The sequence below is a fragment of the Onychostoma macrolepis genome, chromosome 11, assembly GCF_012432095.1.
Source record: "Onychostoma macrolepis isolate SWU-2019 chromosome 11, ASM1243209v1, whole genome shotgun sequence".
Taxonomy (NCBI): domain Eukaryota; kingdom Metazoa; phylum Chordata; class Actinopteri; order Cypriniformes; family Cyprinidae; genus Onychostoma; species Onychostoma macrolepis.
This window is the reverse complement of record NC_081165.1, coordinates 17,652,184-17,677,418: the sequence shown is the minus strand read 5'-3', so window position 1 is coordinate 17,677,418 and position 25,235 is coordinate 17,652,184. Positions and strand designations below refer to the sequence as shown.

General features: G+C 39.0%; 1 protein-coding gene across 5 annotated transcripts; it reads right to left on the bottom strand.

Annotated features, from left to right (window-relative positions):
* Nucleotides 1–5: 5 nt before the first annotated feature.
* On the bottom strand, nt 6–23,608 carry hcfc1a (host cell factor C1a). 5 transcript variants are annotated; one of them, XM_058790674.1, is made up of 28 exons: nt 23,385–23,608; nt 22,051–22,255; nt 20,723–20,871; nt 19,210–19,370; nt 18,896–19,104; nt 18,119–18,203; nt 17,914–18,020; nt 17,000–17,179; nt 16,500–16,832; nt 15,606–15,772; nt 15,326–15,520; nt 13,673–13,891; nt 13,452–13,556; nt 13,134–13,350; nt 12,733–12,875; nt 12,498–12,630; nt 12,160–12,356; nt 10,359–11,322; nt 6,667–6,794; nt 6,114–6,446; nt 4,888–5,113; nt 4,527–4,793; nt 4,136–4,239; nt 3,910–4,047; nt 3,619–3,804; nt 2,271–2,568; nt 2,111–2,174; nt 6–1,718 (listed from the first exon to the last, which is right to left on the bottom strand). In XM_058790674.1, exons 2-28 carry the CDS (start codon nt 22,244–22,246, stop codon nt 1,679–1,681), a joined length of 5,544 nt encoding a protein of 1,847 aa, XP_058646657.1. In that variant the 5' UTR covers nt 22,247–22,255; nt 23,385–23,608; the 3' UTR covers nt 6–1,678. The 5 variants fall into 5 exon arrangements, with proteins under 5 accessions (XP_058646657.1, XP_058646662.1, XP_058646658.1 ...); XM_058790679.1 differs by having other exon boundaries at nt 15,621–15,772; nt 23,385–23,605; XM_058790675.1 differs by lacking the exon at nt 23,385–23,608 and adding an exon at nt 23,169–23,304.
* Nucleotides 23,609–25,235: the final 1,627 nt, after the last annotated feature.

The window sequence follows — 25,235 nt, the reverse complement described above, 5'->3', positions numbered from 1 at the left end:
GACAGTTTATATTTCTGTTTCTTTTATAAGTCAAGACAAAAAAGGCAATCAGGAGATGACCAACATGTAAAAACGTTGTACAGGTAAATATATAAAAGGCCAGGATATCATCTTCACTTCTTGCATTATGAATGAACTATATTACAGTCGAATCCGAACTTGGCTTTCACCAAGAGTGAGTACAGCCATCCTCACCCACATGGAGACATACAGGTATACACTGAACATTAAGTTTGCATACCTCTCAGATAATCAAAGGTGAAAAAAATAAAATAAAATAAAAGTAGAAATTTATCTTCACATGGACGACTTCCTTCACAATCTAGGGCAGAGAAAATTCTACAAAGTTATGTTGTGAAAAAGTTAAGAGGACAAGCCAGAGGAAGGGAAAAAGTTGAGTGTTTACTAATAAACGGCGGTTTGGTAAGATGAGGAATTAAAAAAAATTTTAACAATGTTTTTACGATTTTTACATCTCAAGGTTTGGCATACACAAACACAGAGTGGAAACAAGCATAGAAATATGCAGTAAAAGTAAAAGCCCTTCAGATGTTTACATCCTTTTCAGCTGTAGCACATCACCACTCACATTGAGCACAAATACAAATGTCTTTCCGTATGTAAATGTACTTGACGAGAGAACGGCCCATCCAAAAGCCCTTCTTCCCACAAATCCTTAAACCAATGGGGATGGCCAAGAATTTTTAAAACAAAAAAATAAAAGTAGTGAGTTAAAAAAAAAAAAAAAAAAAAAAAAAAAAAAAAAAAAGGCACACAGACATACACATACACACAGGAGAAAAGCTTTAAAAATACAAAAATAAACTACACAAAAGATCTTCTCCATCATCGCTTGCTAATTTTTTGGGAAGTTTTGCTTTTTTTTGTTTGTTTTTTTTTTCTCAGTTTTCTTTTTTATTTTTTTTGTTTGTATGGCAAATCTCAGTTCTATCAAAGTCTCTGTCCTGCCAGTAATGTACTTCCATGGCCACTTCGTTAACTGCAGTTCTGCCTCTATTTCTGCTCAATGCAGAAGTGCAGACTTCACCAGGAGGCTGGAGTCCAGAACGATTCTTTACGCAGATCTTATTTCACTGAGCCGTTCCAGTGAAAATATCCCCTCTTGTCTGAGGACAAGTGCTTGATTTGTTTCCCCCCCCACCCACCATTTCAGTTTCTTCCCCTCACATAAAAATGACACCAGTCCTCTCCAATCAGAAATCCTCCTGCAGTGTCCACACATTTAACGTGAACTAAAACTCCACACTGAAGTCCATCGCAGAAAAGAGAGCTACTTCATTTGAGCCCAGCTGGCAGAACAAACATTACAAATATCTTAAAACTGGTGTTTGAATTTACTGAAGCAAGATACAGGTTTTGAAAGAAATGGGGGAGAGCAGAAAGGAAGACTACAATGAAAAAAGCAAATTTGTTTTTTTTCTTTCTCCCACTCCAAGTATGTTGAAAAATACTCAAAAATAAGCAATGTGCTTTTCTCCATTCATACTATTAACAAGAAAAAAAGCTTTCCCTAGAAACTGTTTTCTTAAACACTATTTCCTTGCTGATTTTGTGCTGTTTTGATGGATGGTTACAGTGGAAGATGTGTTGAATCTGGATGGAGCGTTAGGAGTAGTGTATGTCTTTCTGGTCTTGGAGGACAAACGGAGAGAGGTGCTTACTGGTCCATTCTTGCTTTCTTCTGACCAATCCCTTTCCTGTAATAAAATGTACAAACATTTTAATAATCAGCTATATTTCTACTACGGTTTAAAATTTGGGGTACAATAATTTTTTTAAAGAAATTAACACCTTTATTTAACAAGGATGCATTAAATTGATTAAATATTCATATTTATAAAACAGTTGTGCTGCTTAATATTTGTACACGCGTACATCGGGGTCACATGATCCTTGTAATCCATAAATCCGCATAATAGAATGATTTTAAGGATCATGTGACAGTAAAGACTGAAGTAACGGCTGCTGAAAATTCAGCTTTGCCACAGGAATACATTAAGCGTTAAAAAGAATAATGTTAAATATAACAATTTAAGCTGTTTCTGTATTTTTGATCAAAATGCAATTTTCTAATACTGGAGACACTCACGTATCTGGTGAAGAAACTGCTCTTTTTGGGGCAGGCTTTGCAGAAAGGCCATCTTTGTTAGACTCTACAAAGCAAGAGGCGAAACAAATCAATTGTTAAAAATCGAGCTGGTCACTGCCTGAAACAAAAACCTGTTTTGTGCACCGAAGAAAACTTTTACCTTGCAGCCATCGCACTTGTGTAGCCGGGCCATAACCTTTCTCGTTGCGTGCAGCGATGCGGAAGATGATGGCGGGTTTGGTGGTGTAGTCTATGTGGGCGTTGGACAGGCTGGAGGACTGGACCAGGCAGGAAGGATTCGGCCCACAGTAAACACGCATGAAGGCAAGCTGGGCCGGGGCCGAGGGTTTCGCCTCGGTGGTCTGGCTGCTCTGGATAGCCAGATACACAGAATACTCCGTGATCTTTCCTGATGTCACGGATGGGGGCTCCCATGTAAGATGGGCACCGTCTGGACTCTGAGGAGAGAAACAAGTAAAGAAAGGATGCGTTTTTATGGATGTAATGATAAAGTTTTGGATGAGTAAGATTTTTAGTGTTTTATAATGGAGTCTCTTATGCTCATTAAGGCTGTATTTATTTGATCAAATACAGAAAGAAACAGTAATATTGTAAAATATTGTCATTTCTAATATTGGTTTCCTATTATAATTTACTTCAAATCAAATCAAATGATGTCAAATGATCCTTCAGAAATCATCCTAATATATCAGTGTTGAAACTGTTGTGCTGCTTTGATAAATTGTTAAAAAGAACTGTATAAGTCTTATACTGTTATACTGATATAAGTCTTTACTATCACTTTTTATCTATTTAATACAACCTTGCTGAATAAAAGCATTTTCTTCCAAAAAAAAAAAAAAACAACTCACCCCAAACATTGGAATAGTAGAGTAAATTGTAACAATTTCTATTTTGAATAAATGTTGTTCTTTACATTTTTATCTATCAAAGAATCCTGTATCACAGGTCCCAAAAAAATATTAAGCAGCACAACGGTTTCCAACAGCTTATTAGAATGATTTCTGAAGGATCATGTGACACTGAAAATTCAGCTTTGCTTCACAGAAATAAAATGAAAATCGAAAACTGTTATTTTAAATTGCAATATTTCACAAAATTACCTTTTTGTTCTGTATTTTTTATCAAAAAGATACAGCCTTGATGAGCATAAGAATCTTTTTTTAACATTAAAAATCTTAATGATCTCAAATTTTTTGAACAGCGGTGTACATTGGATAAAACATTGTTAAAGAAATATCCTAACACATACTAAATTAAATAAAGTTAATGAATTAAATCAGTTCGGTGTATTGAATTATTCTATTCTAAATGCAACAAAGCAAATTAAGTAAACAATCATTCTATTCATTTAATTTTTCCTTAAATCTTTGAAAATCAGAAATTTGTCCAAATTAATTTTTTGTAAAACAAAATTAAGGCCTAATTCCCATAATTTTTTTTTTACTTTATTACAAAACCATATGTAACAAGAGGTAAGTGCAAACCTTGCTGATCTTTATAGCACATGGTGCCCCTGGGAAGCCCGGTAAACAGGTCTTGAAAGCAGATATTTCAGAAAAGGCTCCACGGCCACATGTGTTTATACCCGCCACACGGAACTTGTAGGCCGTCCCGGGTTGAAGGTCCACCCTCTTCATCTGGCTGTAGTCAGGGATTGTGCCAGAATCATCCTGCAGCAGAATACACAAGTTCTGTCAGTATACTTACTTTTACAAACAAGTAAATGACACAAGGTCTTAAAATATGGTTAGAAGTAGAATCTCATTGTGGCTCACCTCAACATAAGCGGCGTCATCTGCAGGCATGTAGAAATGTGTTACAACCATATTGGTCACTTTGACAATGCCAACATCAAACCACTGGTTTTCTTTCTTCACTTGAGGTTTGATGGTAACAGTGGGAGGGTTTTGTTTCTGTGGGGGAAAAACAGAAAACAGGATTTTAAACTATTCTTTCGCACTTCAGTGCATATTACTGTGATTCTTTCCCCATGAAACTTACCGCAGCCTCAATACCATTGGCCACTTCAGTCAGAGCAGCAGCTGCCTGCATCTTAGCTGGACTGGCAACTACTGCGGGGGCTAATGTGCTGGATGGAGCCAAAGCTACAAAGGAAATAAACAGAATTAAACAAACAGCAAATTTGTCATCACATCTTGACATTTTATTTATACAAACGTGATGTTTTTCTGTAAGCACTGAGCAGCCTATTGTCAAAAGTGTAGCAATGTGAATCACAATTCACCATACCAACGCGGTAAATATGCGTGACCAACAGCTGTGAACAAACTTTAGACTTAATTTTTTAAAATCTTTTAAAAGCACATTTGAGTTAATGCGTTATTCAACTATAATAATGGTTCAAAACAACTACCATAAACTTCACACGTACTCTCTGCTGAGGTGCTAGGCAGCAGTCCAACTACTGTACTTGTGACAGCGGCGGCCATCTCGTTGTGTCCATTGCTTTCTGATGAGGGGTCATTTAAGCTGTCAGCTGGAGCCAAGCCCTCAGTGGGCAGTGCGGCCTGGGCAGCAGCTTGCTGCTGGGCTGCCTGGAGCTGCTGTTGCTGCTGAACCAAAGCCGCTAGTTCTTGCTGGGTCAGAATGATGGGTATGGTGTGGGTCTGCTGGTCGTCTCCTCCAGCATCACCTGAGCCTGATGAGGGAACGAGACAGAATGAGCTCTGGACTGAATATGAACACATGCAGGTCATAGGTTGGGATTCTGCAGATAAATGATGGTGACTCACTCATAACAGCCTGCTGTGCTGCTTGTAGTACAGCCTGAATGGCGAGGGCTTGGGCCTCTTCTGTCGCTGCAGCCTGGGCTGCTGCCTCTGCGGCTGCCGTGACGGCCAGCTCCTCTGGGGTCAGACCCGTCACCATCAGCGTTGTGGGTTGCCCGTCCGACATCAGCTCTGGTGGCAAGGCCAGCGCCTCGGCCTGTGATGCTGATGCTGCCTCTATACCCTCCATCTATTTTTTTTTTTTTAAATAAAAAGTTAAATGGATGGTTCACCCAAAAATCTAAATTGTGTCATTAATTATTTATGTCGTTCCAAACCCGTAAGACCTTTGTTCATCTTCGGAACACAAATTAAGATATTTTTGATGAAATCCGAGAGCTTTCTGATCCTGCATAGACAGCAAAGCACTACTACAATCAAGGCACAGAAACGTAGTAAGAACATTGTTAAAATAGTCCATGTGACACAGTGGTTCAGCCGTAATCTTATGAAGCTACGAGAATACTTTTTGTGCGAAACATTGTTTACGTTTAGATCACAGCATGCGCGTGCATTGTGATACTCTCCAAAATGGCACCATGGTGATGCTGAGGAGACGAATTGATGAATAAAGTCGTTATTTTTGTTTTCTTTGCACACAAAAATGATTCTCGTAGCATCGTAAAATTACAGTTGAAGCACTAATGTCACATGAACTATTTTAACGATGTTTATACTATGTTTCAGTGACTTGATCATGGTAATAACCTTGCTGTCTATGGAGGGTCAGAGAGCTCTTGGATTTCATCAAAAATCTCTTCATTTGTGTTCTGAAAATGAACAAAGGTCTTACGGGTTTGGAACGACGTGAGGGTGAGTAACTGATATAATTTAGATTTTTGGGTGAACTATCCCTTTAAATATAATACTTTTTGCTAATTAGCTTGATTTCACAAGTTATTTGCGAAAATAGATGAAAACTTTTACTGGAAATAAAACTTACATTAATCTTTGTATTTGTTTTGGTAAGAAATTAATATTTTACAGTTTTCCATGTTAACTATTTAAATAAATAAAAAAAGTACAAAATAACACTTTAAAAATTAGTTTGAATTCAATTTATTTGCAATAACAGTTTAATTTTTCTAACAGTTTAATTAAAAGTAAAAAATTTAAAAGCAAAAGTAAATATTGGTCTATCTTTGCAATAATAACTGTAAATTGTACAGTTAGAATGCAACTGACTGTACCTCAGCTGTCGGTAGCTGCTCCTGAGCGGTTTCTCCCTCTGTCATGCTAGAAGCGTCATGTTCCATGGGCACTGCCCCTTCCTCCGCTTGGCTCTCTGGCTGCATGGCTACCGCTACGGCTTCTCCCTGGAAGTCACTCGGCAAGGCGGCTGCCCCCGCATGGAAGTCACTCGGCATTGCTTCTGCCCCCGCCCCTGTCTGGAACTCTGCCTGCATGGCGACTGCCTCCGCTTCAGCCTGGCCTTCTGCCTGCAAAGACTCTGCCTCTGAGCTCTCCATAACAACCGGCTCAGCTCCGGTCTCTGAGGATGACTCAGTGATTGAAGAGATGGACTACAGGAGAGAAGAAAAAGAAAACCAGCTGATGTTATAAATGCCTCTCTTTGCAACACTCCCCTCCAACATGAAGTCCTTCACTAACGTTCAGGCTCTGTAATGGTTTGCATTAGTTCCAAAAGGGTACGAACCGTCTTAGCCTACATTTTCTCTAATTCAATATCATGTTAATCAAATATAAGCACAACATTTAGATCTCAAAACACAGCCCACTCACTGGAACAGCGGGTCCTGGTAGAGGTGTGGCCTGTGTGACTATAGTAATGGCTCTGCTCTGGGGTGCTGCAGTGGATGGAAGGCTTTCCGTACTGGTGGTAGATTCCGATGCCTCACCACTCTGTTGGGCTAAATGTACAAAAGAAATTGTTACCTTCAACTTTTAAAAGACATAAAAATGACAAATCGCAAGAAATAAGAAAACATGAATATTGGGTCTCATTCTCTAATTTGTGCATGAAATCTGTGTACACACTCTGAGTAGCCTTACAATTATGTTGAGGAAATTCTATACATAGATATTTAACCGTTTTCAACACTAATAGTAAGACATGTTTTTTTCCCAAGCACAAAATCAGCATTTTAGCATGCTGAAGGATCATGTGACACTGAAGACTGGAGTCATGACTGCTCAAAATTCAGCTTTGCCATGAGAATAAATTCTTATACATAAAAAGGCAAAATACCGTAACTTCGATTTTGGTCAAAGATGAGTCTTTGATATTTTTGGGACATTCAAGACCCCAACATTTTATTTATTTTAATTAATATTTATTAAATTTGAAATCATTTGAAAATGGATTAAAAAATAAATGTGTAAAATAAACATACTTAAACTTCAGATGACAAAGTATTTTTCACAAATAAATCTTTAATAAAAATAATTATAAAACGGATAGTTCTGATCCTTTATTCTGATTGGCTGCGCTAAGTTCAAAGCTGTTGTAAATTACACTATAAACATACACCTCTGTTTACATTTGTGTGTTGCTTGGCAACCACTTTGTTGGAACCACAACCGTTTTTAAGGAACTACATTGTTTGGCGGAAGAATAATGTTTATCATCAATATCATTACACTTTATTTGCTCCGTTTTATTTTGTGAAACTTTACTACGTAAATGGAATAACCGTTTTATAAAAGCAATAAGCCCCGTGAAAAGCAAAAGCCTCTGCTTTGCGTCGTGCCTAACAACGCCCCTTAGCTGTTATAAATTCACTGTAAACCACAGCTTCTTGGGTTTTATTGCTTTATTAAAAAGGAATTAAACACTGTAACCAACAGGGTTATTCTACCAGTATTCTCAAGGTAACACTCATTTTACATACAGCACACGGTGGACATGACATGAATATGACAGTGGGCAAATGCATAAGCGCAGCATAATTTTAAATTACAAGTTTAATGTTTGTCGATCGTCTTCATTGAAGCTGAACTCTCCTCCTGTCCGCATTCAATTCACACGGACCGACCGTCATGCAAAGCACAAGCGATCATGCAGGAGACAAATGCATACTTTATAAGACCTCAGAACTGGATTCTACTAAGTTTGCAAGGTTTGTGAAATTAAATGATCATTAGATATTCAAAGATGTGTTTAAATGATGTTAATGCGTATTTTCTAAATGCTGACGGGAAGTATTATATTGTTTGCCTTTCTATTACTAATAATATAATCAGATAGAACTGTTAAACAAAGGAATTAAAATGTATACAAAAAAGTATTATAACCATTGCTTTTATTAGACAGACTTCTATCCGTATTTGACAGAACTGTTAACGACAGTAAACGAGGGAGAATGCGAGCAGTGCACTGTGTGCTCAGACGCTGCCGCTCTCAGAGTCATCAAAATAGAAGTCCTGCATCGAATGCATCAGCCAAACAGAAAAACTTATTGGCCGATGCTTGAAAAAAAAATGCCACTAGTGGGGCACATATACACACACACAGTATCTCACAGAAGCGAGTACACCCCTCACATTTTTGTAAATGTATTAAAATCTTTTCATGTGACAGCACTGAAGAAATGACACTTTGCTACAATGTGAAGTAGTGAGTGTACAGCTTGTATAACAGCGTAAATTTTCTGTCCCCTCAAAATAACTCCACACACAGCCATTAATGTCTAAACCACTGGCCACAAAAGTGAGTACACCCCTAAGTTAAAATGTCCAAATTGGGCCCAAAGTGTCAATATTTTGTGTGGCCACCATTATCTTCCAGCACTGCCTTAACCCTCTTGGGCATGGAGTTCACCAGAGCTTCACAGGTTGCCACTGGAGTCCTCCTCCACAACATCACAGAGCTGGTGGATGTTAGAGACCTTGCGCTCCTCCACCTTCTGTTTGAGGATGCCCCACAGATGCTCAATAGGGTTTAGGTCTGGAGACATGCTTGGCCAGTCCATCACCTCTACCCTCAGCTTCTTTAGCAAGGCAGTGGTCGTGCGGCCCTGCGGCTCAGTCTCCAAAGGGAGGGGATCATGCTCTGCTTCAGTATGTCACAGTACATGTTGGCATTCATGGTTCCCTCAATGAACTGTAGCTCCCCAGTGCCAGCAGCACTCATGCAGCCTCAGACCATGACACTCCCACCACCATGCTTGACTGTAGGCAAGACACACGCCACACACTCTTGACACCATCTGAACCAAATAACTTATCTTGGTCTCTTCAGACCACAGGACATGGTTCCAGTAATCCATGTCCTTAGTTTACTTGTCTTCAGCAAACTGTTTGCGGGCTTTCTTGTGCATCATCTTTAGAAGAGGCTTCCTTCTGGGACGACAGCCATGCAGACCAATTTAATGCAGTGTGCGGCGTATGGTCTGAGCACTTACAGGCTGACCCCCCACCCCTTCAACCTCTGCAGCAATGCTGGCAGCATTCATACGTCTATTTCCCAAACACAACCTCTGGATATGACGCTGAGCACGTGCACTCAACTTCTTTGGTCGACCATGGCGAGGCCTGTTCTGAGTAGAACCTGTCCTGTTAAACCGCTGTATGGTCTTGGCCACAGTGCTGCAGCTCAGTTTCAGGGTCTTGGCAATCTTCTTATAGCCTACGCCATCTTTATGTAGAGCAACAATTCTTTTTTTCAGATCCTCAGAGAGTGCTTGACAGTTCTGAGACATTTTCACTTAGGGTGTACTCACTTTTGTGGCCAACGGTTTAGACATTAATGGCTGTGTGTTGAGTAATTTTAAGGGGACAGCAAATTCACACTGTTACAAGCTAACTCACTACTTTACATTGTAGCAAACTGTCATTTCTTCAGTTTTGTCACATGAAAAGATATAAAACATTTACAAAAATGTGAAGGGTGTACTCACATCTGTGAGATACTGTATGAACTAGTGGCGCATATATGCATGCACTATTGGAACACCTGTGCAATAATCATGCTGTCTAATCAGCATCTTGATATGCCACACCTGTGAGGTGGATGGATTATCTCGGCAAAGGAGAAGTGCTCACTAACACAGATTTAGACAAATTTGTGTACAATATTTGAGAGAAATAGGCCTTTTGTGTACATAGAAAAAGTCTTAGATCTTTGAGTTCAGCTCATGAAAAATGGGGGCAAAAACAAAAGTGTTGCGTTTATAATTTTGTTCAGTATGCACTAGTGGCGCATATATGAGAGAAAACAATTATGGATATGGAGACGAATGTTTTAAACTAGCCTATACTAAACAGTCATTCATTTTTAAAATTCAATAATAGAATGAGGTTAAGAACAAATTAATATGCAAATGCATTTCTTGTGAATTAAGACAGAATTTTTTTTCATAAAGTTCTTGTGCATATAGATACAAATAACCTACACAATTATTAGCGAATGAAACCCATGGTTTGTAAATATTATAAATGTGTAGATTTAAAAATCTTGTGGAAATATAAAGTACCTGTTCCCTCATCCGTCTCCATACTGCAGGTTGCAGTGGTTGCTGTGTTTGTCGTGCCCGTCTCGTGAGTTTCACAAGGTGGGTTTGAGCAGACCCTCTGCACCGTTCCCGTTTGATTTCCACCCATGTTAGATGACGCTGTGGTTGCTGTGTTGGTGGTGCCCGTCTCGTGGGTCTCACAGGGTGGGTTGGAGCAGACCCTCTGGACAGTGCCTGTTTGATTTCCGCCCATGTTAGATGACGCTGTGGTTGCTGTGTTGGTGGTGCCCGTCTCGTGGGTCTCACAGGGTGGGTTGGAGCAGACCCTCTGGACAGTGCCTGTTTGATTTCCGCCCATGTTAGATGACGCTGTGGTTGCTGTGTTGGTGGTGCCCGTCTCGTGAGTTTCACAAGGTGGGTTTGAGCAGACCCTCTGCACCGTCCCCGTTTGATTTCCGCCCATGTTAGATGACGCTGTGGTTGCTGTGTTGGTGGTGCCTGTCTCGTGGGTCTCACAGGGTGGGTTGGAGCAGACCCTCTGGACAGTGCCAGCAGGAGCTGTGCCCATATTTGAAGATGCTGTGGTAGCTGTATTGGTGGTACCCGTTTCATGGGTCTCACATGGTGGGTTGGAGCAGACCCTCTGTACAGTGCCCATGTTGGCAGATGCTGTGGTGGCAGTGTTTGTTGTACCCGTTTCATGCGTTTCGCAGGGTGGGTTGGAACACACTCTCTGTACTGTGCCAGCTGGTACAGTGCCCATATTTGCCGTCGCTGTGGTGGCCGTGTTGGTGGTGCCCGTCTCATGCGTCTCACAGGGTGGGTTGGAGCACACTAAAGTAACACTGCCAGAAGCGTCGCCTGCACCAGACTCAGTAGAGGTGGGCTGCTCAGAGGTGGGAGAGGCCAGAATGGAAACAGGCAGATCTTGACCAGGCTGAGCCTCCACACCACTGGGTGTTGTTATGAGAGTCACCTGGGTGGGCTTAAGAAAGGACAAAACAAGATTAGTGACAGGTTACAGATTACGTTATATTTTTCAGTAAATTACAAAGTGTAAAACTGTTCATTTTAAATACAAAAATGGTGTAATTAATTTATTATATTATTAGCACATAGTTTACTTTTTTTTTAAATTACATATTTGTTACAAATAAAGTTTGCGTTCAGTATGCTTTGTTTTTAAAGAAATTAATACTTTTACTCAGAAAAGACATTAAATTGGTAAAAAGTGACCATAAAGACATCACTTTTTTTTTTTTTTAAGCCAAATCAACATAAAAAATATTTCTGAAGGATCGTGTGACACTGAAGGCTGGAGTAATGGCTGCTGAAACTTTGCCATCACAGGAATAAATTACATTTTAAAACAGAAGCTTTTAAATTATAATTTCACAATATTAGCATTTTTACTGTATTTTTGATGAAATAAAAATGTAGCCTCATTGAGTATAAGAGACCTGTAAAACTTATAAAACCATTATAACGCTCAGGCCCCTAACAATAGTGTACATAATTATAATAATATATTTTTTTATAAATGATTAATATTGCTATTAACAAGTATCATATCGGACATTAAATAAGCCATATCAGATCATTACTAGACAAGATGAAGAAATGGTGGTTTATAGGGAGAAAATGTATTAATTACTACAAAGACAATTTCAGTAAGTAATTATTTATTAAATATATAACTATAAAATATACTTGCATAATGACAAAAAAATAATTTAAATATAAACAAAATAGCTGCAATAATTAAGGAATAATTATATACAATCGCCTTAAAATCAATCTGAAAAGGATATGTGGTCCTAACCTGCATGGTGGAGGTGACAGTGGCCAGGTTGCTCTGAGCAGCTGACACAGCGGTAGAATTAATGACCTGGCTGGAGAGGGTGGCAATCGAACCCAGAGTGGTGATGGGAGTTGCCAAGGTGGCATTGGCACTGGCTAAGCTTCCTCCAGCTAAACTGGAAGAAACTGTTCCTGTGACTGTGCCAAGAGTTGTTACACCTTGGAAAGAGAACAGACACAGCGAGAGGGAAATGCTTTAATCATTCATAATAGAGGTTGCTAAATTACACTTGGCACAGAGACACATGCAGTCTTAACAATGAGCGCTAACTTTTGACTTTATTAGGCTAATATCCTTACCAGTTGTTCCCTTCACAACTAGTGTCGTCACAGTTGGCTTGACCCCAGATACTGGAGACACGAGACGCACTCCTCCCATCGGCACAGTGCGAAGGATGGTTCCAGGCTGACCAGGAGCTCCCTTTAGAACAACCTTCAGATAGGAAATGAACAAGTCAGGTAAGAAAACAGGCTTCAAGTGCTTCAACGGCATCATGTTTTCCCATTTTGCACCAGATATTCTGAACCCCAATACCTGTGTTAGGCCTTGCTGGCCACCTGCTGTACCAATCTTAGGCATTGCTGTAATGATTTTGCCAGGGGTTCCTGTTCCAGATGTCATCACCTTTGTGGTGACAAAGGTGATGGGACTCTTCACCCCTGTACTACTAGTCACACCTACAACAGACAACAGATGCTCATTAAGTCCAAACAAAGCCACCTAAAACATTATCATCATTATTAAAACTAATGTTGTTAATAATTGACAAACACACTACTATTAATGTTATTAATAAATTACACAAATATAAAATCAACAACAACAAAAAATTGTTAATAATATAATATAAATACATACATTCATGATATTTATAATTTTTGTTGTGTATATCGAAAGACAAAAAGACTTCTTGACAAAATTGCTTATTTCTTTACCTGCAGCTCCCTGCTGTAGAGCAGACATGGGGATTGTTTTAAAAATAGTGGTGGTGCCCGGTTTGGTGGTGTTAGAGGGGGACATGCCACTGATGCCCAAGATAGTGGGCTTGTTTCCTGTGCCACCTGCTTGACTGGTGGTAATTATGGTGGTTGGTTTTCCATCCGCAGATGTTACCAGCTTCAGAATGGTGCCGGGTGGGAGGGGACCCTTTGTCTATGAAATAAAAATGACATTGATGTTGAGATTATTTCAAATTATAATTAATGTGAGTGTCTCAGAAACTTAAAACTAGTTATACTATAGGTTCAATGTACCTGTATAATCTGAGTCATTGGGTTGGAGGAGGCCTGTCCCGTCACAGCACCTGTCTGCACTGGTTTGGTCTGTACCACTGACATCACCTTGCCCAAGCTGGAGAGCTAAAAAAATAAATAAAAAAAAAATCAAAGAAATAAGGATCAAAGAAATAAAACTACATCCATTCAATCTTTTTACCTTTCTAAATTTTCCTATGCCAGAATTTAAAACACTGTACCAAGTTTCCTCCCATGGAAAGCGGGCTCTTGACAAGAGTGATGGTCTTGGTAACTCCGCCCACCACCGTGGTCATAACTTGAGCCTGCTGGGCTACGGTAACTGTGCCAGACTTGTGCACAGTGATGATGGGCCGAGCAGCTGTATTGGGACTGGACACTGTTGGAGTGGCCACCTGTGCAGCCGCAGTCTTCAGCATGCGAGTGGCAGGGTTGCTTACCTACAACAAAATAATTGTGAGCCACCATATTAGTGCTGGCCAAGACTGCAAAATATATAATTTCATACATAAATATTTAATTTAAATAACGTGCGTTTACAGACATGTGGATGCTGGCGAACGCAAGTTTTCAATAGTTCAGAGCTGGAACCATGTAAGTTTTGCTGTTTTGAGTCTTGTTTTTTTAATTAAAGCATTACACAATACGATACTGAAGATATTAAGATTTTAAATTTTTTTGTAGGAAGTCTCTTATGTTCACTAAGGCTGCATTTACTAGATCAAAAACACTGTAAAAACAGAAATATTGAGAAATTTTACACCCAAAAAAATAAAATAAAAATGTAATTTATTCCTGTGATGGCAAAGCAGAATTTTCAGCAGCCATTACTCCGGTCTTCAGCGTCACATGATCTTTCAGAAATCATTCTGATATACTCACGACACATTCATTATTATCATCAATGTTGAAAACAGTTGGGTTCCTTAATTTTTACAAAAACCGAAATATATTTTTTTAAATCTTTGATAAGTAGAAAGTTCAAAAGAACAGCCATAAATTCTCTTTTGATCAATTTAATAAAACACTGCGATTTAATACAAAAAAAAACCCTACAAAAAAATTCATACCGATCTTAAGTTTTTGAACAAGAGTGTATTTTTGTAAATAGAAAAAAAAAAAAAAAAAAAGGCCAAACATGAGAAATAACATTACAAACAAATGTCATAACTTATTAAAACATTTCTATTATAGATATTATTTTCATATAATTGTATATCGTTTTATTTTACAGCGTATATATGTTTAACTATGACTAGGGCTGAAATTCATATCTCGGTATTTTTTGGCTGAAGTGCGGTACATGGTATATATCTCGGTATTTTGTATTTGGATTAAAAAAATAAAGTGAATGCAAGCACGTAGGCATATATTATGCGCAAAAAGGGTTAAAAAAAATCACATTACATTCTAACATTGTAACATTGCAATCTAAAAACAAAAATAATGCTTTTAAAGCAGAAGTTAAATTTACTAAACTAAAAATGAAAATAAAAGAAAAGCACAGACTAATTGAGTAAAAAGGCTATTTTGATTTCCCCATTACACTTCACAGTTAGTGCTATCATACAAATACACTTACTTGTCGGTTTAAAATACTACATGTCACATTTATTGTCCAACTACAAATATTTCAGCAAAATGTATATTTTAGTCAGAGTTATTGCGCTCCGTCTGTTTGGTGCACATGCGTGCCGCGGCACTCGTTCTAAATGAAGTGAACTTTAGCGGAGAATCGCAAAGCAAAAGCTCATGCTCTTCTGACAGCAAAATGGAAATATTTAATGATGACGTAGAGCGAGAACACAAGGACGCAAGATCGCTGAAGAACGCATATTGAGAAACAGCCACAGAAATAATCTTAAGATAATTACCATGACAGGTGATGCCACTTTAACTGTGGTGGGGTGAGTGGTGGACCCAGGTGTCATAGCCATCGTTTTAACAATTGTGGCCCCAGCCGGCACACTGAGAACAGTAGCTCCAGGGGAAGGTGGGATTTTCTGTGTGGCTGCAGCAGCTGCGGCCAAAGCTGCCATTCCACTCATCTGAGGGCTGCTGCCGATGGGCTAAAAAAAAAGAAAAGAGGGAAAAATACACATTTAAATAAAACACTTTATAAGACATCAACAGTTTTATAGATTCCAGCTTTACTTTTTCACTTCTTACTGTTCCTTGAGCGGTCTGTGTTGGCACTACCATGCGAACACCTGCAGGAAGTGATGTCACAGTGACTGGGGACTTTCCGGCCTGGGTAGCCTGCCGCACAGTGACAATTGACGTCCCGGTGCCTGACTGAGGGGCTGCAACTTTCAGAATAGCTTAAATATAAAATGAAAAATGTTAAACTCAACCTTTCATGAGGGGAAAAAAAAAAAAAAAGTCAAATTAAAGGCGGGGTAAGCAATTTCTGGTAGCCAATGTTGATATTTGAAATCACCAAAACAAACACACCCCTACCCCAAAAGGGTCTCGCCCCTATTTTGATAGCTCCGCCCCACACAAACAAAGCAAAACCAATGTTACACCGTGTCTACACCGGACGCGAGCGGCATGCCAAAATACTGTATAAGTCATTATAATCCGTGATGCTGTGAGGCACGACAAATCTCCGACAGAAAACTGCTGCCGTGTTCTATTTATCATGTGCTGACACAAATTTCAAATGATTTTCAACGGTCGCTTTATCGCGTCCAGTGTAGACAGACTTTAGCTGTTGCGGCGCGGCACATCCGATCGCAGGCCCTCCGCTCCTTAAGTTCTCTCCAGCGCTGGAAAACTGATCCGATATTTAAACAGGTCTTCCTTCTTGCCTTATTGTTCTGGAGACGTTGTCCTCTTTTGTTTTTTATCCGCCATCTCTATCTTTCTGTTGCTCGGCTAATGTCTGTCCTGTGCACCGAACGCTCTATCGTGAGTAGACACGCCCCTTACTGCTGATTGGCTACAAGTTTGTTTTGGTACTCGGTCCCGACTCAATTTTCTAAAGTGTTTTTTAAAAATTATATACCCCACCTTTAAGCTACTAACAATTTAACAAATTGGTACCTGGGCCACGTGCTGTTGAGGCAGCCACGGGACTTGCGGGTGTGCTGGGCAGGACTGTGGGAGAAGCAGCCTGGGGCACGAGAGTGATGCCACTTTGCGGCAGACTCTGAGCAGACGGAGCAGCTGCCGCAGGCGCTGGACTCTTAGGCGAGTTTCCAGGGAGGGAGGGAGCTGCGTTGAGGGCTGGTGATGTGGCAGCAGTGGCTGATGGGATATCATATTTCTGAAGCTGAAGCAGGTACATGTCTGCTGTAGACACCGCTCCCCAGCTAACCTCCAAAGAATTTGTGTTGGCCCGGACAAGCTGTACCCGTGAAGGAGGATTAGGTCGCTCTGCAAAGAAAAAGTGCAATGCCAAAAACCAGTCAAATTGCATGGTTTAATACAATCAACTGATGCAAAAAAAAAACTCAGTGTGAAACATTTTATGCATTTTGTGTATTTTATGAAGCAGTTTAACTGTGCCAGAAATGCCCCATACGTGTATCTGTTGCACCCACCTGTCTCAAGGTACCACAGGTCTTTGCAGCACACCTGATTGTTCCAAGCTTTGCGGTACCCATCACGTCCACTCCAAACATAAAGTCTGTTGTTAATAGCGACAGCGCAATGTCCTGCTCGTGCACGTGGTATGTTGTCCTCCAAAGTGTCCATCAAAACAGTCTCCCATGCCAAGGTGTCTTAAAAGGCAAGAAAACAATTTGTTTTATTTAGTTTTTTAAACAAGGATTTGGTAACTAATTAAATTGGGCTCAATTCCAAAGTCCTACTGTTTTACAGATAAGATTATCACAATACCAAACTTCCTGTAGATAACAAGTGAAATTTCACAATCCTTAATATCAATTTCAAAATAGGTTTTTACTAATAATTACATAAACAGCCAGTAAAAAGAAAACAGAACAAAGATTTGTTTGATAACGATTTCATTTACATTAACAACATTAAAGACAGCAGTATCAGGCTGCATTTACACAATGCACAAACCAGACATATTGAGTCAATCTGTACTCTTATTTTTTTAAATAACATTATTGAAGTACTGGTATAAACTACCATTCAAATTTTGGCGTCAGTAAGTTTTTTTTTTTTTTATTTGAAGGAAATTCGTACTTTTATTCAGCAAGGATTCATCAAATAAAAGCTGTTATTTTGAACTTTATATTTAAAGAATCCCAGTTTCCACAAAAATATTAAGCAGCACTCTTTGCATCATAGAAAATAAGAAATGTTTTTTGTGCTCCAAATCAGCACATTAGAATGACTTCTGAAGGATGAAAATTCAGCTTTGCTTTCACAGGAATAAATTACTAAATATATTTTTAAAATAGAAAAAAAAAAAGTGTCAAAAATGTTTTCACTGCATTTTTGATCAAAGATTTTTAATACTACATGTACTTCAGCAAAAACATACCCAAGTTCAGGCAGGCCAGTGTGTTTGTACACTTCCATTCCTTCTCATGTGTGGCCACTTTCACATCATCCATCACTAAGGGAACCCAGCCACCAAAAACATACATTCTGCAGACAAAACAGATAAAAGGATTAAAGGTCAGTAACAACATTGTGCACATTTAGGGAATTCCCGGTTGATGCAATTCTATTACACTGAAACTCACTTGTTTGTAATAGTGGTGGCTGAGTGAAGGCTACGGGGGAGGGGAGCTGTGCCGCTTATTGTAGGCTTGTTCCAGGTCAGTGTATCTGAAAAGCAAAAAATGGCCCAATTATTGCTTAACCTAATTGATTGGTTGAATTAATGACCAATGTCTGACAAACAGCACATTAAAGGGTTACTCGACACCAAAATGAAAAATGTGTCATTAATCACTTACCCCCATGTCGTTCCAAACCCGTAAAAGCTTAATTCGTCTTCGGAACACAATTTAAGATATTTTGATGAAAACCGGGAGGTTTGTGACTGTCCCATTGACTGCCAATTAAAAGACACTCTCAAGGCCCAGAAAAGTATGAAAGACATCGTTAGAATAGTCGAGAAATAATAGCAAAGAAAACAAAAACTTTATTCAATAATTCGTGAAATGGCGCTACACTGAAGCAGTGGAGACGAATTATTGAATAAAGTTGTTGTTTTTGTTTTCTTTACGCAGAAAAAGTATTCTCGTCGCGTCATTAAATTCAGATTGAACCACTGATGGCAGATGGACTATTCTGACAATGTCTTTCATAATTTTCTGGGCCTTGAAAGTGTCTTTTAATTGGAAGTCAATGGGACAGTCACAAACCTCCCGGTTTTCATCCAAAATATCTTAAATTGTGTTCCGAAGATGAATGAAGCTTTTACGGGTTTGTAACGACATGGGGGTAAATAATTAGTGACAAAATTTTCATTTTGGGGAGGCGTATCCCTTTAAAAACAGATATAACCTTCATACCAATATCCAATGTCCAAAGATCTCCCAAACGGCAACCACTCATTCCTCCATATATAACAAGACGTGACTTCTTAGTAGTTTTTTCAGTATAAACTACAGCAGTGTGGCTCTCTCTTGGAGGAGGCAGCACTCCATATGTGACCGGTATATCCCAGCCCATAACACTGGATCCCGGACGCAGCTCGAGGGTATAGAGGTCATTCAAATATCTGAAAGTAAACGTAAGTGAGTCTATGAACCAAATAATATACAAATATTTATTTACTGGCCACATTATTATTATTATTATTATTATTATTATATAGTAGGAGTACCTGGGAATGTTGTTCTTGGGGTCTTCACTGTCATTGGCAAGCCCCCCAAAAAGATAGCACTTGTTGCCCACAAGGGAAAAACTGTGGCCCAGGCGAGGGCATGGTGGTGCTCCATTTTTAGGGGCTTTTGGTTTCAATTTTTTCCATTCCCATCTGCTTGCCTGATAATAGTAACCACAGAAAGAGGTTTTAAAACACAAGGCATCATACAATTGCAGACGATGCAAAACTGGGTAATTTACACTGAATAACTATGGGTCACACACCTACAGACTTCCATGTAAGTCCAAACACAAACTGACACAGAAACACGCACCTCATTGCTTTGACACACATTACAAACAAAAATAAAACACTGAAATGGGAGCTCACAGACAGAAAAACAGAATTATGAGTTAAGGTCATTGCACACCGTCATAAAATTCGGATTGGGTTCGAATTTTTTCCGTTTTTCGCATCCGTACCAAGCATTTTGAGAGGCGTTCTGACAGTTCACAGCCACCGTACAAGCGAACACCAAAATCCAGAATGGCGATTGTCAAGTTCATCCACTTCGTCTCGCAGCACAAAGCACTGTATATAGATCCTTGCACACCAAGTTCACAGCAATTGGTGGTCTTCTTTTTAATATGTGGCTCTAGTATAGCTAGCAAAGCATCAAACTGAGCCACTGACATCCTGAAGTAAACTTTAAATCGCCCGTGATAATCCCGCTGCTCCTTAAGGAGGTGGAACTCTCCGTCCTCTCTATATCTCAGGATTGTACCCAATATTTCCTTTCTTTCTTTTTTTTTTTTTTTTTAAGAAGCGAGAGGACAACAAAATCATCCTCAATGCTTCAAGACTCCATTTAGTAGGCTACTGTTTTGCAAATTTTTTCACAACGGATTAATTAATACGCATCGGACTCAGTGTGCAAGGTTTCTGTGCATGACGAATTTTTAGGATAATGAATACGAAACAACGCATATGAAAATTTCAGACTCAATGTGCAGAGACCTTTACATGGAGTATATGAAATTTACGGCACATGAAGATGCAGAAGTCCAAGAGACAGAACAATTTTGAAACCAAATCTACATGATTATAATCATACATGTTCTGTACAAGTTCTTCAAATGATGGACAGCATACATTGTCTTTAGCATCACATATATAATACATTTATGCCTCATACGGTGATCTGGCCCTGGCATGCATTAGCACGCTTGCTTTTGGTCGGATAGTGGAAACGCAGCTAATGTGTGCTCTAAAAGATGGCTCAAAATATCAAACATGTTTGATATCAACTGACTAGATGGAGCATAGTCTGAAGCTAAAAATTCAGAGCCTGTGCCCGTCATACACCAAGTAATTGTCTGTGAAATCGGTCAACTCTTGACTGGCCAAAATCAGCAGGCCAGCTGCAGCATTCCGCATTTAGAATACTTCAGACTGCAAATCTGGGCAAAAGTTGTCTAGTGTATTCCAGCTTTTAGTCACATAGAATGATTTTAAAGAACTTTTTCCTCACCTGTAACTCATAAAGGTCATTGCTGTACTTTCCATATTCCACCATTCCACCAAACACTAATAGACGTGTGCCATCACATACAAAACCATAAGCTGCACAGCCTGGAGGAATGTCTCCACGAACAGCTGGTATGAACCACTGGTTTGTTGCTGAAAAACAAAGAAATATTTCATTACTCAGTGAATACTCGGTAATAAGGTGCAGACGACTTGCAATAACATTCTCTTGCAGTTTTAAAGCCAAGGTGAATAACACACACTTTATAAATTCAAAGCACTAATAGTCAAAATAACATCAGACAGTAGGACAAAATTCAAAGACATGACCAGTAGAGGAACAATATAACACACCATGAAGTCTTAGATGAATTAAAAGAACACAAACTTTAAAGTCACAATGAAACTGAAGTAGTAATAGATATTTTTCTTCCATATTGTGTTTTATTTATTGTAAGGAAAAAAAAAAAAAAAGGTAGGGTGAGGACTTGGTTTTACAGGAGACACTTTGATTAAACATTATGAAGTCAAAACATTTTAAAAATGAAATGTATGCGTGGATAAATTAGGATCTATAACATGCATTTAGAAAATAGATAGGGTGAACTTTTATTATCTCATATCGACTTCAAAAGCTACAGGGGAGGAGAGCAGACTGTATATTTTTACATTTTGTTTTGTTTTATTATTTGTACGGTTTAACTTCTGTTTTTAAAAACGGGCACCACAGAGTGTAACACTGAAGTCTAGTGTGACTGTGACAGGAAGAGAAATTTACTGAATTGCAATTCACAGTACTGAAAGGTCACAACAGAGGAATTATTAGATTGTTTGGCTTCATAGGGAAGACTGTGTGATAAATCATACCTACTGGCAAAGTACTGTATAGTCTAGAACAGCCTAATTTCCACAATATTACTAATGTCATTGTGGGCTCAACAGTCACAACACTTGCGGGAAGATAACAAAAAGGCGCACTAGTGCACGTGCAGGAGGGGGCGTGCGCGTGACGCGGCAAACGTCCATTTTTGTTTTCTGGCGCCTTTTTCTTTTCACAACATTCGAGCTGCGAGCGACAAGGCAATGAATGCACAGATTATTTTATATACAAATACTATGATTATATGTAATATAAGCAGTTCTATTTTTCATAATGCAGAAAAATGTACGACTGTCAAGTTAAGTCGGTTCTTCATCTTTACGCGCAAGAAATAAGATGAAAAAGTGTAGTGACAAGGTAAAACACACAGAGCACATTTAACGGCGATTTGCAAACGTGATGTAGTTTGTACGCATATACAAACGTTCCTCAAATAAAAACAGTTTACTTACCGGTATTATAAACGTGCAACTCGTCAACGATCCCTTCGTTTCCTCCGCCGAAAACGACCATCAGCTCCTTGATGGCTACGGCTCTGTGTCCGTGTCTCGGTCGGGGAACTGGCCCGGACCATCCCAGAACCCGCTTCCATCGCGGCTGCAGCGGAGCTCCGGTGGTTCCAGGAACAACGGAACCGGGGGACGTCATGTCCTTTTACTGAGGAAAAAAGGGAATACACTTCATGACTCTTAGCCACTAACGTATCTGTTCTGTGAACACAAGTCAGCGAAAATATAGCACAAAATAGAATAGTATACATTAAATAACACGTTCTGAATAGATATGCATTGTTATAACATTACAGCGGTGCCACCAAAACCCCAAACACTATGGGTTATTCAGAAGTTTGGTCAATTCAGGAATGCCGCCATTTTGGCGCTTGCAGAGGAGCTAAAAGCCGACAAGATAGTCTAGAATACGGCATACAGCAAGTTCAGCATCGATCATTTTATATACCAAAAACCACACAGCACCACGTTCTAGTTTAAAAAGTCACATCCCAAAATTACATTAGGCAGTTAAATGTCCCTGATGCAGAAAGAGTATCAACCCATGGAAGTCGCCATCTTGAAACAAGCCTCCGCCAGTCTGAAAAATGGCGGAGCGGCAAATAAAAACAATTAAATTCAGTCAACTAAATAACAAGTGTAAGTGAACAAACTATCTACTAGCTGTTAAGTGAGAATTACTCAAAACCCCATCGGCGAAATACTTCGAAGGTACACAAAGCTAGAAAATCAGAGACTAACACTCGAAACCCAGTCCCCATTTGCTGCAGAAGGCTATTTTCATGCCTCTCTGGGAGTCGCCATCTTGTCAGCCACTCAAAATAGCAACAATACTAGATTTTAAGCGTGCAATTTGATTCCACCGCAGTGCAAAATAAAACCATCGCCCGAGTGCTGCAGTTTCCAAGCGGTCTGGGCATTTAAGCGAGACTTTTACGCGTGCATAATATCCATGCAGCGGAATGCGGTCCCTAGCACCGCAGCTAAAACACACATCTAGCCTCACTTCACCAAAGGATCCACACATAAATATGTAAGCGCAAACACATCCCGATACATACTATGAGAAGATACGTCCGCGCAAGTCTTCTCCAAGCGAAAACTATAGACTGCTTGGTTTTTATTTAATTCATGCCGCCCCGGTGTAAGCAGCCATCTTGTCGTCAAATCAACCCACTAGCAGCTCCCACAAGAAAAATGGCGGCTAAGTTTATGTTCGCCATCAAAAAATACACATTTCGGCTCAATGCATTCTCTTCGCCAAAAGGCATACGTACGAGATTCGTGTTGCAATATCCGAGGAACTGCTTTGATGGTCTGTTTTTGAAATTATAGCCCAGGTTCATCCAAATCTGTTAAGAAGTATCCTCTCTCATGCCTGCCTGGAAGCCGCCATGTTCTTGACAATACAGCCGCTCCTGCAGCCACCCGAAACAAATATGGCTGAATTACCACGTCCCCTCTCTAGAGCTCTTTGTAAAACACACACGCACAGTTCAGATATACAATCATGCATTTCTTAAACAATTATTTTATAATTATCATACCCTATAGGTATGTATCTCAGATCTGCTAAAACTATTTAGGCGATTTCTACACATTTTTTACACTTTATATATTAAGGGCTTATTGTCCCACACTAAAGATGGCGACGTAAGCCGAAGTTTATTGTTAGATGTTCGTTTTCTGACACATTGTTTGTGCAATGTTTCCACAAATATGCGTGATAAAATTATTATTACGGTCGAAGAAAAGAAGAATTTGTAAATTAACCACGAATGAATGAATAAACACAGGGCTTCTATTTTCTTGAAGTAACGCCCCCTTTACTGGAATTCTTCCAGTGATGGCGCTCTGGAATACAGCCTCAAACTGACATAAAGCCAGCTGTGTTATCTTCCTAGAATAGAAACTTAGTTAGAAAAAAGCTTAAGTCTTTGAAACACATTTGAACATCAGCCAGATGCATAAATATTGGGCCATTCTTAAAATGGAGTGGCAAACGCGATGCAGAATGTGTATAATGTTAAAAACCATTTAATAAAATTGTGCATGTTAAATAAAACGTTTATTTACAACATTCTTTACTTGGGTTAAAACCATTATCATGTTGCAGTTACATCCAAGGATAGCTTGTTTGAAACACATATCTAGTTTAAACTCGACTTAACGTGCATTTTAAAATTAAAATGTAATTTTTACAAAAAATGTGACACCCTGTCAGTGTCTGAGAGTAACTAGTTATGTAACGGAATTACGTAATTTAATTACAAAATAAATGTAATTGTAATTAGTTACAGTTACTAAGAAAAATTAGTTACTTATGAAAATGTTAGCAATTACAAAGGGGGTTACATCTGAATTTTTTCCTCTCTCTCTCTCTCTCTCTCTCTCTCTCACACACACACACACATGCAGATTTAATGAATTTATTTAATAAATTGCTCTAAAATATGAGACACCAATGTTTCAGGACTTTAGGACACAGAAAAGTAATTGAAATAGTTGCACTACTTATTACAATTAAAATAGAGTATCTTGTAATCATGCTTATTCAATAACTGTTTTATTTCCTGTTTGGGTTTATATATGCTTTATATTTTTTTCCCCAAGGCATTGTTAGATGTCAGTGTTTCTGTCATAGCTATGCAAATATTTGATGTCAAAAAAACTGTGTAATAGCTATTAAACTATTTCTTGTTATGATTTTAAATCTGTATTTCACCTCAGTAAAAAGTAAAGACCGATTTTGTGGTGGCTGTGCTTTAAATTAAATTATTATCATCTTAATTCAAGTGATAAAGGATTTTGAAAGTCTGACAGTAATCAGTGTTGGGTTCTACTGTAAGTTTAACCCTGCCTGATTAACGTTTCAAAATGATTAACAGTTGAAAACGTTAGAAATTTAGAAAAGTAATCAAAATGTAATTCAATGGAATCAGTTACATTAGTTTAATAAAGTAATTGAAATAGTTACACTACTTATTATAATTTAAATAGAGTAACTTGTAATCTGTAACCTATTACATTTCAAAAGTAACCTTCCCAACACTGCACCCTGTAGCATTGTTACCAAGTCCCCTGTTTTCCTGCGGAATTGGGCTATTTTAACACTGTTGCTGCGGTTT